A 14845-nucleotide genomic window follows, 5' to 3' on the forward strand; every position below is an offset into this window, starting at 1 on the left:
TTAGACTACATAAAGTCAGAAAAGCAAAATATGGAGGATTTATCCACAGGACATCAAAGAAATTGCAACACCTTGGAGAGGGTGGTGGTTGGTATATCAGGATACAGGTTCAAAGAACTCACTGAAGAGCCTTACAAAACCTTTTAAGGTGGTTTTATGTAAAATATTTTAACTTGTTTATACACAAATGCCACGTTTCAGTAAATAAACACTGAGTTCCAAGCTATGAGCCAAGCACTGTTCTTGATGCTTGGGATAAACACAACAGTGAATGAAATAGGCAAACTCACTGCTGAGAGGAACTTACTTTTTTGAGAGAAATATCTTTGGAAAAATCACATCTAACAGTAAATAAAATAAGAACAAAAATAAACCAATTGGAAAACCAATAAGAAACTATACCCATATATCAACCACCATATTGTAAACCATGAAACCCCCAATAAAATGGAAGTAAATAAATATGACTTTTAAAAAGATTTCAAAAAATTAAAGTTACATTACAAACAGCATATATTTATATTTAGGAATATTCTCACAACCATTCTCCACAGGCTAAAAAGATACGGTTGAAGCTCTTGGTGCATTAAAGGATTATTTCAGTGGGAGCAAACGAGAGAATGAGATAGAAATAGAGGGAAATAATGAAGGATAAGGAAACCAATTTGCAAGGCTGGGAGGCTGCACAGATGGATGAATGCACATGTTCCCATGATCAAAGACCAGGATTCAAGCCCCTGGTCCCCGCCTGTAGGAGGAAACTTCACAGGTGGTTAAGCAGTGCTGTAGGTGCCTCTCTTTCTCTCTCATTCTCTATCTCCCTTTCCATTCAGTTTTTCCTGTTCTATTAAATGGAAGGAAGGAAGGAAAGAAAGAAGGAAAAAGAAAAGGGGAGAGAAAGGAAAAAGGGAGAGAAACAACAAAAAAAGAAAATAAATGGCCACCAAGAGCAAGAGCAATGTATTCATCCAGCAGGCAGAGCACAGTTAAAAAGAAAAAAAAAATGAATTTGCTATTTTATTTATTTATTTGTTTATTTATTTATTCCCTTTTGTTGCCCTTGCTGTTGTATTGTTGTAGTCATTATTGATATCGTTGTTGGATAGGACTGAGAGAAATGAAGAGAGGAGGGGAAGACAGAGAGAAGGAGAGAAAGATAGACACCCGCAGATCTGCTTCACCACCTGTAAAGGGACTCCCCTGCAGGTGGGGAGTCGGGGGCTCGAACCAGGATCCTTACATGGGTCCTTGAGCTTTGCGCCACCTGCACTTAACCCGCTGCGCTACAGCCCAACTCCCCATTAATTTGCTATTTTGGAAGGACTACATCTACTTGCTACAAAAAACACCTAAGAAGAGTCAGGAGTTAGCGCAGAGGGTTAAGTGCACGTGTCGCAAAGCACGGGAACAGGGGATAAGGATCCCGGTTAGAGCCCCCACCTGCAGGGGAGTCGCTTCACAGGAGGTGAAACAGGTCTGCAGGTGTCTATCTTTCTCTCCCCCTCTCTGTCTTCCCCTCCCATCTCCATTTCTCTCTTTCCTATCTAACAACGATGACATCAATAACAACAGCAATAATAACTACAACAACAAGGGCAACAAAAGGGAAAATAAATAAATATTTTTTAATTTTTTTAAAAAACACCTAAGATATACCTACAAAAATTTTATGGTTTTGGTTGGGGAGATAGCATAGTGGTTATGTAAAATGAATCTCATGCATGAGGCTTCCAGGTCCCAGGTTCAGTCCCCTGGTACCACCATAAGCCAAAGTGGGGCAGTGCTCTGGTAAAAAATAAAGAAAGAACTAAAATAAAACAAAAATGAATCTTTTGTAAAAGCAGACTGTACTGAATAGAAAATAAGATCACTGCGATCAGTGGGAGTGGGGTATGGAACGGCTGGAAACAAGCAAACAAAACAGAAGGTCCTAATTAAGGATGTTTACGTTGCTTCTAACCTTTCTCTGCTGCTATTGGAACTGTTGTAAACATTGCACTGAGTCTTTATTGACTTGAGCAAAAAAATATTAAGGAAATTTCAAAAGAAACAATTGTATAAAACATAAATGACTCCAATTGAATCAAAGATAGATTTTTAGTCATGATCCAAACATGATAGGATACTTGTATACATCTTGTTCAAATAATGAAAGTCAGGAGATAATCATAATTCTAATCCACTTTTCATAGCTCATTGATTTTAATATAAGCAAAATACTGAAGGAAAGAAGCCCCCATCAGAGTAAACATTTTTGGAACTATCTTCTCCTTCATTAATTCAGTTATCATTTGAGGAATGCCCAACCTGTGTTAGGCCTTGTTGTGAAAAGACAAGAAAAGAGATGCCCACAAATAACAACAGAATTTTCTTTCTTCCTTTCTTCCTCTCCTTTCTTCCTTCCTTCCTTTCTTCCTTCCTTCCTTCCTTCCTTTCTTCCCTTCTTTCTTTCTTCCTTTCTTCCTTCCTTCCTTCCTTCTTTCCTTCTTTCCTTCTTTCCTTCCTTCCCCCCCCTGTTTCTCTCTTTCTTCCCACCAGGGTTGTCACTGAGGATTGGTCATGCCTGTGCAATGAATTCATTACTCCCAGTGGCCATGTATTCCTCTTTATTTTTCTTCTTTCTTTCATTCATTCATTCATTCATTCTTTCTTTTTATAGGACAAAGAGAAATTGAGAAAGGAGGGAAGAGAGAGAGGGAGAGAGAAAGAGAGACACTTGTAGACCTGCTTCACCACTCGTGAAGCTTCCCCCCTGCAAGTGAGAACAGGGACTCAAGATGAAGGACTGAACCCAGTTCCTCAGGCATATGCTCACCTACCCAGCCTCCTAGGATTTCCTTTCTGATGCAGCAAAGTGACTTTCTATACACCATCTAGGACATCTGGACCCGTTGAGCCCCCTTTTCACAAAGTATGCATTCAAATGCTGTCAATCTTTTTTAATGGTGTAGCCCACACAATAACCTGAAATAAAAGAGAAACATGCACTGGTGAGTATAAATTAACTCTAATGCATTCTGCCTGTGTAGGTAATGTGTATTTATCCTAATAATCATCTCAGTGTCTGGGGAGCTTTGCTCTTGGGTGGACTCCCAGCCTGGGGGAGCTTATTTGTAAAGCTGGATAGGCAAAGAAAATGTGCTGCAGCAGAAAACAATTGGTGTATGCTAGCTGCCTCGGAATCACAGCTGCACTGGTTGTGTGTGATATGGCTGCTGGCATCGAGGTGCTTGTATGCAGAGCACCGCTGAGCTGTCAGCTGCAGTCCTTGAAGGGAAGGGCTGCTTGCAGTATTCTGCTGTGAGCTGAAGATGCAGGCAGGTGGTGGGAGGACTGTGATTACACTGAGCTAGGCACAAGAACCAGAGCCCAAGGTAAGTATCTTTAAAATACGGGTAGTCATGAAGAGGTTTTTTTGGTTTTGTTTTTGTTTTTTGAAAGGCTAAAGCAGTTCCTAATAGGGAAAACTGGGGTCTCTGAAAGCTTGTGATGTCTTTTAAATGCTCCCTCTGGATCTACTAGGTAGTTGCTTTTTCTCTCTTCTCTCACTCCGTTCCTCCTTCTTCTTTTCTGCTTCTCCTTCACATCCCTATCCCTCAGATGCTGAAGTATATGTAAATAAGTAGTTGGTGCTAAGTCCCATGCCTATGAATGCAGTTTTTTGCCTGTAATTTCAGTTTCTTCGTGACATCGCTTGGAATGAGCAGAATCTCTTGGGCTATCTCCTCTACTTTTAAATTCTCTAAAGTAAGATATCATTATGAACTATTTAAAAAGTGTATTAACCATACAGGCAAATGTCAGACAGTGAAGACCCAGTAAGGACAGTTTACTCCACAAAACTGTTTTCTACTTCATTAAGTCTTACTTGCAAACCATTTTAAAGTTGGGATTTAAAATAAATAAATAAATAACTTTGATACACAACCGAAATTATTTTACTTCTGCTTTAGGCTTTACAATCTACTAACTATGGGACACTATTTGTCCCATGGAATCTCTGTACACAGTAGTCTTTTCTTTTTTTTTTTAAATATTTATTTATTACCCACCTGCAGGGGGGAAAGCTTCACAAGCAATGAATCAGGTCTGCAGGTGTCTCTCTTGTCTCGCCCCCTTTCTATCTCCCCTCCCCTCTCAATTTCTCTGTCTCTGTCCAATAATAAATAAAAAATATAGTTAGAAAAAATATTTATTTATCATTGGATAGAGACAGAGAGAAATTGAAAGGGAAGAGGGGAGACAGAGATCAGGAGGGGAAAAGACAGAGAAGACAACTGCAGCTCTTCTTCAGCACTTGTGAAGCTTTCCCTCTGCAGGTGGGGAGCAGGGGTTCAAACCCCCCGGGTCCTTCTGCACTATAATGTGTGTGCATAACCAGGTGTGCCACCATCTGGGTCCCAGTAGTCTTTTCCACGTCATTTTAGTGAGTAGGACCTCCATAACTGTATTTACTTTAGAGTCTGCTTTCTCTTAATTTCACACAATTATTTTTTTCTGTATCTAGAATTCTTTATTTTTTTTCTAGTCTTTGGGTTAATATCTTTTTTTACTTATACAGAAAGAAAGGGAGTAAGAGACTTATGCAGAAGTTAACTGTTGAATAAGTGAATGTCTCCTTGTATCAGAATGATAGGTTTGAATAAGAGAGTAGAGAAATGCACTTAGAAGAAATAAAATTGTTCGCCTGCATATTTTGTCCTCATTGTTATGCACACAAACCAAGTTTGAGCCAGGCACCTACCACACTGGGGAAAACTTTGGTGCTGTGGTATCCTTCTCTGTCTCTCCTGCCTCTCTCTTCCTATCTGAAGAAGTCGGCATAAATCAGTGAAGCCCTAGTGACAACAGTGAAAGAAAAATAAAAGGAAGAAAGAGAAAGGGAGGAAGGAAGGAAGGAAAAAAGAAAAAAGGAAGTCTTAAAAATAAATGCACTTTGACTAGAACATTGTGAAGTAATAATTAAGTAACTGTTAAAACAGGAGTTGCTAGGCGGGAGTTGCACAGCAGGTTAAGAGCACATGGCGCAAAGTGCAAGGACCAGGCTTCCCACCTGCAGGGGGTGTCACTTCACAGCAGTGAAACAGGTCTGCAGGTATCTGTCTTTCTCTCCTCGTCTTCTCCTCCCCTCTCAATTTCTTTCTGTCCTATCCAACAACGACAGCAGTAGTAACAGTTATAATATCAACAATGTTAAACAACAAGGTCAACAAAAAGAGGGAAAATGGCCTCCAGGAGCAGTGGATTCGTGGTGCAGGCACTGAGCCCCAACAACAACCCTGGAGGCAAAACACACACACACACACACACACACACACACACACACAGGAGTAGCACACTTCCAAAGAAGAAACATTCAAGTGGTTACATATCAAGAACCTCTGGAAATAAGGTTTATAATAATCATATTTCCTTTCATTTTCTTTGTTTCTATTATTTTCTTACACACATACTGTCTTGTTCCAAAGTGAATTTTGGTGTGAGAAACTATAAATTCAGAAATGAGACTTATGTAGAGAAATGCATACCCTAATCATTGAATGACTGATAAAATCATACTGTAACTGATTGTGCTTGAGCCTCACTGACTTAAAAGAGCTATTTTCTCCCTAGATTACTGTCTATTTACATACCATTCCCCCCATATGTAGAAACTGCATTTATAACCAGATGTTCACAAAAGTTGCTATTAATTATCCAAACAGTTTGATAGGAACAGCTGAAAGCAAAAATACATACAAAGGTGTTTACATTACTCAGATAACAGTATAATTAAGATCACTGGCTACTGCCTAATTATAAATTAATATCTAGAATTCCCTATGTAAAATGACATTATGCTGACCAAAGCAGTGCTAGATAGGCTATGTGGGAATAAGAACACCACTCATTGCTGGGAATATAAATTGATAAAAACACATTGAAGATTAGTTCAACAATAGATAAAGGTAAAGAACTTCTAAACCCATGAGCCAGCATGCTCATTTTTAAGTCTACACCTTCACAAAACCGTAACAAAAGTACATAAAAACCACTGTCTTATGAAAACAATGAAAATATCCATCAACTGGACAATGGCCAACATTATATTCAGGAAATTAATGAATAGGCTTCTAAAATTATAACATTGCGCTGGCTAAGAGTTAAAGTTAAAATACTATTCATATAAACCAGCATAAAAGATAAGTATGGAGTACGAGTGTTTTGCAAATACCTATCACAGGGAAATGAGAAATTCTACCTATATGCCAACAGCTGTACTGAAAATCATTAACTCTCAAATAAAATGATTGGAAACTCATATATATATGGCCTAGCTGTAATTTTATAGTAAAACCAGGGACAGAATAATCATAAATCTAACAAAAATGTTCCTGAGGTCAATTCATCTCAGTTCCTAGTTCCTGGTTCTGGTCCACCCCTGCAGGCTGATATCTTAACTCCAGTTTCTTCATCTTTTCTCCTTGAGGATGCCAAGAGAACACACTGATCTTTTTTTTGTATTCTGTATCATTTCCCTTATGTCACTAATATACACTTAAATAAATTGGCAGTCTCCCCCTTTGTACGGAAAGACGATTTTGTAAATCTTCTCAACCATCAAGAATTTAAGTTGAATGCCTCATTGTTAAAATAATTAAATAATGGGAGAGGTCTGAAGTAGTTTGGAAGTCAAGGCCATAACAAAATACTGTGCATTTTTTTCTGGGGTAGCTGATTAATGAATTATTTATTTATTTATCTACTTATTTATTTAAGAACTGAGGACAGAAGAATATGAAAGTTATTTTCCAGAAGGGACTGACAAGACAAAGCATATCAAGAGATCAGCATCCAAACAACACTCTGCCTTGGAGCAGAGGACTAATGGGAAGTTTCCGGGGACAGTACCAGCCATGGATCCTAAGCTTCCTGACACTGAGTGTTTAAGCCTCCCTTTCATACTGTAATCCCACAGGGTCCTCTCTTAACTTTTGGGTGTTACTGTTCAGTATGCTTTCCTTGTACTGGCTATAGTTCGTGGAATTAAGGAAGCTGGCCTGAAAATTACAACTTGATGATAAAAATGAACCTAAATGTTGCTTGAAATACCAAGGACTTCATGACACAGAAGATCATGAGTAACAAATGGTAGAGCCGGGTACTCTGTGGAAGTGGCAGGCACTAGTGAGGAAGACAGCACAATGCCAAGGTGAAGTTGAATGGTAGTAACAACAGAAGCAGAAGAGGTGAGAGACTGCATCATCATGTCCAAATATATGTGTGGCCTTGTATTGGCCAAAATGTATACTATGTTCATTACACCTATTTTTTTATATTTTACTTTAAATTTGGCACTCTGCAGAAAATCAAAGTTAAGGGGGTCAGGCAGTAGTGCAGCAGGTTAAGTGCACATGGTGCGAAGCGCAAGAACCTGTGTGAGGATCCTGATTCGAGCCCTGGCTTCCTACCTGCAAGGGGGTTGCTTCACAGGTAGTGAAGCAGGTCTGCAGGTGTCTATCTTTCTCTCCCCCTCTCTGTCTTCCTGTCCTCTCTTGATTTCTTTCTGTCCTATCCAACAGTGATGACAGCAATAACAATAATAATAATAACCACAACAATGATAAAACAACAAGGGCAACAAAAGGGAAAAGAATAGCCTCCAGGAGCAGTAGATTTACAAGGCACGAAGCCCCAGCAATAACCCTGGAGGCAAAAAAAAAAAAAAAAAAAAAAAATCCTAAGAAAATCAATGCTAAATAGTCACCTGAGACCACTAGTTAAAATACATTAAAATGTCAAGAGTAGAGAGTCAGGCAGTAGTGCAGCGGGTTAAGTACATGTGGCATAAAGCGCAAGACCAGTATCCTGGTTCGAGCCCCCGACTCCCCACCTGCAGGGGAATTGCTTCACAGGTGGTGAAGCAGGTCTGAAGGTGTCTATCTTTCTCTTACCCTCTCTGTCTTCCCCTCCTCTCTCGATTTCTCTCTGTCCTATCCAACAAGGACAACATCAATAACAGCAGCAATAACTACAACAACAATAAAAAGACAACAAGGCCAACAAAAAGGAAAATAAATATTTTTTTTAAAAAAGTGTCAAGCATACCTTGGTTTCAAACAACCCAATCAAAAAGGGGGGGGCAAAGATCCAAATAAACAGTCTCCAAAGAAAACATAAAAATGAACACAAAGACGTTCACTATCACTATTGGGAAAATAAATATAAGTCAAAATAATATTGACATATCGCTTCACAAGTGTGAGAATGATTATCATCCAGCAGATGAGAAACAGCAAGTGTTGAAGAGGTTGTGGAGAGAAGACGACATCTGTGTACTATTGGTGGGAATGTAAATTAGTATAGCTATTAGTACAGTCTGGAGAGTCCTCAAAAATTAGAAACATGGGGCCAGCTGGTGGCGCACCTGGTTGAGTGCACATGTTACAAAGTGGAAGGACCAGGGTTCGAGCCCCCGGTAGATACCTATAGGGTGAAAGCTTTATGAGTGGTGAAATAGTGTTACAGGTATCTCTCTCCCACTCTATCACCCCCTTCCCTCTCGATTCCTAGCAGTCTCTATTCAATAAATAAATAAAAATTATTTTAAAAATTAGTAACAGAAATTTCATATAATCCAAGTGTCTCCCTATTAGCCCCCTCCCCTCTCAATTTCTAGCTGTCTCTATTCAACAAATAAAAAAAATTAATTTAAAAATTAGTAACAGAAATTTCATACAATCTAGGGGCTAGGTGGTGGTTTACCTTGTTGAGCAGACATGCCACAGTGTACAAGGACACAGGTTCAAGCCCCCAGCCCACCTGCAGAATGGAAGCTTCCTGAGCAGTGAAGCTAGACTGCAGGTGTCTTGCTCTTTCTCTCTCCCTCTCTATCCCCCCAACCTTCTCAACTTCTCTCTGTCTCTGTCCAAAATAATAAACAAATGAATAAATAAATAGAAATTTTACAAGATACAGTTAGTCAAATTCTGTGAATTTACCCAAAAAATTCAAAAATGCTAGTTAAAGATGTATATGTACCCCCATTTTTATAGTATTACTTACAATAGTCAGAAGCTGAAATGACCTATATGCCCATAAGCAAATGAATATATATGAACATATAAATCCATCCATCCAGTGGAATACTACTCAACTATAAAAACTGCAGCAATACAATTTGAAGGAGGGGGCTGGGTGGTGGCCAGCTAGTGGCACAGCTGGCTGAGTGCACACGTTACAATATGCAAGGACCCAGGTTTGAGCCCCAGGTTGCCACCTGTAGTGGTGAAGCAGTGCTGCAGGTGTCTCTCTGTCTCTCTGTCTCTCCCCCTTTCCTCTTGATTTCTGGCTGTCTCTATCCAGTAAATAAAGATAATGAAAAGTGTTAAATATACTATGATGCTTAGGGAAATAAGTTTGAGAAAGACAAACAACATATGATTTCACTCATAGATGGTATGCAGAAAAAACCTGAAGGAATGGATAAATTGAATAAAACAAGAATAAATGTTTGAACTGTAAGACCAGTTAGCATCTATCATAAGGAAATGGGGACAGGATGTGGGTAAATGAAGTGAAAAGAAGCAACTGGCATGGAGATAGATGGAAATGAGCTTTTGATGAACTTGATATAGTATGTACAGATGTTTGTTTTTAATGATGCACACCCAACACTTATACCATGCTATAGTAACATGTCAATTAAAATAATATTAGGGCTTGAACCTTACCATGTAAAAAACCAGGATTTCAATCCCTTAAGCTCCAACACCAGCTGGCAGTAATGAAGGCCACTCCACTGATAGTAGAGTAGAGCTATGTTGTCTCCATCTCTCTCTTCATCTCTATATACTTACATCTAGGGCGAAATTAAGAATCAGGAGAGGTGGATTCACACATGTAGAAGGCCCTAGAGCTTGACATAAGAATTATATATTTTTAAAATAACAAATTGGCTAAAGCATTTCTAAATTTCTTCATGGAAAACATTAAGATTTTTTTAAATGGGATGATCTCATTCATAGGCAGAAGTTGGAAAACAAGATCAGAATAGAAAACACTAAGCAGAACTTGGACTGAAGTTGGTATATTGCACCAAAGTAAAAGATTCTGGGGTGGGTGGCAGGGGCGGGTAGGGGGAGGCTCAGGTCCTGAAACATGACGGCAGAGGACCTAGTGGGGATTGTACATTATGCATATACAAACTGTTGTATATACTGTTGACTATAAAAAATTAATCCCCTAATAAATAAATAAAAGATTTTTAAAAAATATTTTATTATCTTTATTGAGTAGTGACAAGAAGAAATCAAGTGGGAAGGGAGACATAGACAGAGAGATGCCTGCAGCACTGCTTTACCACTCGCAAAGCCTTTCCCCTGCAGGTGGGGACTGGGGACTGGAACTTGAGTCTTTCTGCATTGCAACATGTGCACTCACCCAGGTGCACCACTACCTGGCCCCAACTATTTTTTTTTAAACCAGAACAAAACATCAAGAAATTTAAGAAGCTTGAAATTTAGTTTTCAAATGCTAATCCTAAGTATAAATCTTTTTTGCAATAAGACAATTCAACAGAAGCCCTTGTCAATCCTGAACACCAAAACAATAACAACAAAGAAACAGCTCTATGCCAAATAAGAACCTAAAGTTTTAGCTAACTACAATCTGTGGACCTAACTTGATCATATTCATATACTCTCTCTCTCTCTCTCTCTCTCTCTCTCTCTCTCTCTCTCTCACCATCAGGGTTATTGCTGGGGCTCCGTGCCTGGATAATCAATCTGTGGCTCCTGGCAGCTATTCGTCACCATTGTTTCCCATATATATTATTTTTTATTTGTCAGGATAGAGAAAAAAATGAGAGGGGCATGGAGACAGACAGGGAGAGAGAAGACACCTGAAGAACCTCCTTCACTGTTTGTGAAGCTTCTCCCCTGCAGGTGCGAAGTGGGGGGCTGGAACCGGATCCTTGAGCTTATATGCACTGCAACCAGGTCCTTGTGGTAATATGTGCACCACTAATCAATCCCCATTTCCCATCATTCTCTATGTTTTCTCAGGTCACTTAAATATTTGTATGGGGGCCAGGCGGTGGCGCACCTGGTTAAGTGCACACACTACAATGCACAGGACCCAGGTTCAAGTCCCTGGTCCCCACCTGCAGGAAGGAAGCTTCACAAGTGGTGAAGCAGGGCTGCAGGTATCTCTCTCCCTATCTCCCCTTTCCTTCTCAATTTATCTCTGTCTCTATCCAATAATAAATTAATGAAACTTTAAATAATTAAATATATATTATATATATAGTAGACAATGTTGCCTATAATATTAGCAACTTCATCAAATAATGCACCTAGGGCTATTGAGTTGACACAAATAACCCAGAGTCATCTGGCCATCTGCAATTAGAAAGATGAAATCTCTAGTTATGGTTACCCTGCTTTATCTTTCCTCAGTATGCAGTGCAGTTAAAGGCCATCTATGTGTTTTGATTTACTTCTCAATATTATTGAGCTTTGCATTTCCAGATGACTCCTCAAATGCAATGTAAGTAAGTGACAAGGAATACATTCCTTTTTGTTTGATTTGTGTTGGAGAGGGAAATGAGGCAAATCCAGATAGAGGAATAATCTTGATGTGCAGGTATCTGAAAAAATATGAAAAGAAACATTTAGAACTATCACCAACATACACATCATAGAATATTTTATTTTATTTTATTTTATTTTATTTTATTGCCTCCAGGATTATCACTAGGGCTCAGTGCCCACACTACAAGTTCACTGCTCCTGGAAGTCATTTTTGATTTTTTTTTTATTGGATAGGACAGAGAGAAATTGAGAAAGGAGGAGATATGGAGAGAGACAGATAGACAACTGCAGACCTGCTTCACCACGTGTGAAAGACTCCCATGCAGGTAGGGAAGCAGGCTCACCGGATCCTTCCATGGGTCCTTGCATTTCATACGTATTGTGCTTAACCTGGTGCACCACCGTCCAGCCCTCATATAGAATATTTAATTAATTATTTTTTTCATGATTTTTATTATCTTTATTTATTTGTTGGATAGAGATAGCAAGAAATCGAGAGGGGGGAGCTGATGGGGAGAGAGAGAGAGAGAGAGAGACCTGCAACACTACTTCACCACTCCCAAAGCTTTCCCCCTATAGGTAGGTACCAGGAACTCAAACCCCTGTCCTTGCTCATTGTAAAGTGTGGTCAACCAGCTATGCCACAGCCAGCTTCCATAATAAAAAAAAATTTTATCACACATTTTGGCACAGGAGACTTCTGGAAATAAGAAACTCAAGGTTATTATGATGGTGAATGCAAACTTAACTATGCCAAAAGAAAAAAAAAGTAAGTGGAAACAAGCTTCTTAAAATGAGCGATGCTCTCTCTCCTTTACAGTTTTCCTTATTTATTTTTAATATTTTTTCAGTCAGCAAACAACCTATGGATTCTGTGTAAAGTCTACCTCTGGTGTTAACTTCGTCTCCCCCTGTTGTCCAAACTGATAAAATACAGCACTCAGGAATGAGCAGGGCATTCCCTTCCTCTGTTAACTGGTTGACATGAAGTAGACAGACACCTTCTGAAGTTTGTGCATGCTGTGTTTTCTCTCCTTGCTGCAACAAGAAAAGTCTTTTCTTTTAACCTGACCTCGTTTGAAGAAGTGACTCAGACATCTTCATGGCCTCTAAAGGTAAGAGCAAATATGGCCTGCTAATAAATGTTTCTGAGTATTATTTCTAAAAATATACAACTATAGGAATGTTACTATCAGTGAGGTGGATGCTTTGTAATCTGCCACCTGCCACTTTTGAATATTGGGATTTTTTAATTCCAAACAACATGCTGCAATAAATTAAGACAAAAAAAGCCTCTTTCTGAGGGAATGGAATGTAAATAATAGCTACCATGAACATAGTGAGTTAATGAGAAAGATGCACAGCAAAATTTAGAATGGGAATACTTAATGCCAAGAATAATGCAAATAGATACTCCAAACTCAAAGTCACTTAAATATAATATTCCCATATAAATACATAAGTGTGAAGGTACAATTAAATAATTTTTCATTCCCAATTTATTGTTTGAGATATCTAATATAACCACTTATTATAATCACCATGTGTTATTGACAAATTATAATAAATTTATTACAGTAAAACTATAAATACTGAAGAAAATATTTCAAAATATCCTTAATATTAAACAGTTTTAAAGCAAACAAAGAGAATAAATAAAACAAGCAGACTGATTGGAGATATAGAGCATGGAGCTGGTAACTTTTCCACAGATACCTAAAATTCCTTGTCATTAACACTGCCTTACTTTAAAGACCTTTTGAAAGAGCAGAGGATGTAGCTAGGTTTTAAGATAATGAGTTGCAATCTCATTAAAAACATTTGTGAAATTATATAAAAATCAAAAGGATAATGCATTTTCAAATTTCAATCCATTACAAGAATAAACCATTTAACTCTCAGCTATAATGGAAAGTTTTAGCATGAAGAATTATGATTAGTATAATTGGTGGAAACCTTTTAACCTAATTACAAATTGAATAGAGTCCACCAATTATAATATCCTAAATTAATGATCCATTCAAAGAAATGTGTATGATTACTTACTTCCTTCATCAAAATAATTTTGGGACTCTATTTAGTCAGATCAAATAAGGTAATTTTTCATCAACACTAGTTGATGAAGTAGTTCCTGAGTACCACTGGAAAAATTCATATTGTAAAACATAAATGTGAAATAACAAAATCACATATTTTACTATATGTGTGCTATGTCTTATATTAGAAGAAAAACAAAAAAAAATATTGACAAGTTCTTTTAAGACTGACACTAACACTTGTTCTAAAACATTTCACCACTTTATAAAAGATGAGTTCCAGCCACAACTTCAGCCTGCAAGGTAAAGAGTTGCAGAGTATGTGAAATATTTATAAGCTGGTTATACATTTTTAAAAGAGTAGATAGAAATTCAAAGCCAGATAGAAATTCACAGGAGTTTCTTCTTCACCTGGTGGTCTGAGTCTTTGAAGAAACTTGTGATTAGAAAACAATATTATATCAAAATTTGATTAACCTACCACAAAAAGCAATGGTGTTTGGTAATGATAACGATTCAAGACTAAACTCTAGATGTAAAACTTCAAGTGGGAAACTAGTACTCTTTCAGCAACCTACTCAAAATAATTTTAAAAGAATTAGAAAAACATACTAACTATACTAAGTAAAAGTGAAAATGAGACCTCCTTTCATATTAGAAATAGTTTAAAGGGCCAAGTCAAGCTTGCATCACTATTTATTTAAAACACATTTGTGAATCATATTTTTCAACTATACTTGTGAAGAATATTTATAGGGGCCAGGTGGTGGTGCACCCAGTTAAGTGAACATTTTACCAAATTCAAGAAGCTGGGTTTGTGCCCAGGCTCCCCACCTATAGAGGGGATGCTTCCTGAGCAGGGAAGCAGGTCTGCAGATGCCTTTTTCTCTCCCTATCTACCCTTCTCCTCTCAATTTATCTCTGTTATATCTAATAAAATAGAAAGAAAAAATTGACTGGCTCAAGTGGTAGGTTTATAGTGGCAACATTACTCCCTAGCATTAATACTGGTGGCAATAAAATAAAATAATAAAATAAAATGGTATTTACATTATGAGGCCTTCTGGTCAATGAACCGAATTTATAAATTAGCTTTTTTCTCACAGAATACAGGCATTGGATTGAAATAGGCAGTTCAGTCAACATCATGAAACTGAGCAGATTCTGAAGACTGAATGCCATTAGAATTGAGGAAACATACCCCCCTCCACACACACAAAGTATTGCTGTGGTCTC

General features: G+C 38.1%; 1 protein-coding gene across 1 annotated transcript in view; it reads left to right on the plus strand.

The window, feature by feature from the left end:
* Positions 1-3214: 3214 nt before the first annotated feature.
* LOC103109063 (phospholipid scramblase family member 5) overlaps positions 3215-14845 on the plus strand; it is a 33944-nt gene continuing 22313 nt past the window's right edge. The window contains exons 1-2 of the mRNA XM_007518070.2: positions 3215-3374; positions 12425-12688. Coding sequence (XP_007518132.1) covers positions 12676-12688 — 13 coding nt within the window. The 5' untranslated portion in view covers positions 3215-3374; positions 12425-12675. The remainder of the gene's footprint in view (positions 3375-12424; positions 12689-14845) is intronic.

This window comes from Erinaceus europaeus, chromosome 9 (genome assembly GCF_950295315.1).
Source record: "Erinaceus europaeus chromosome 9, mEriEur2.1, whole genome shotgun sequence".
Lineage (NCBI taxonomy): Eukaryota > Metazoa > Chordata > Mammalia > Eulipotyphla > Erinaceidae > Erinaceus > Erinaceus europaeus.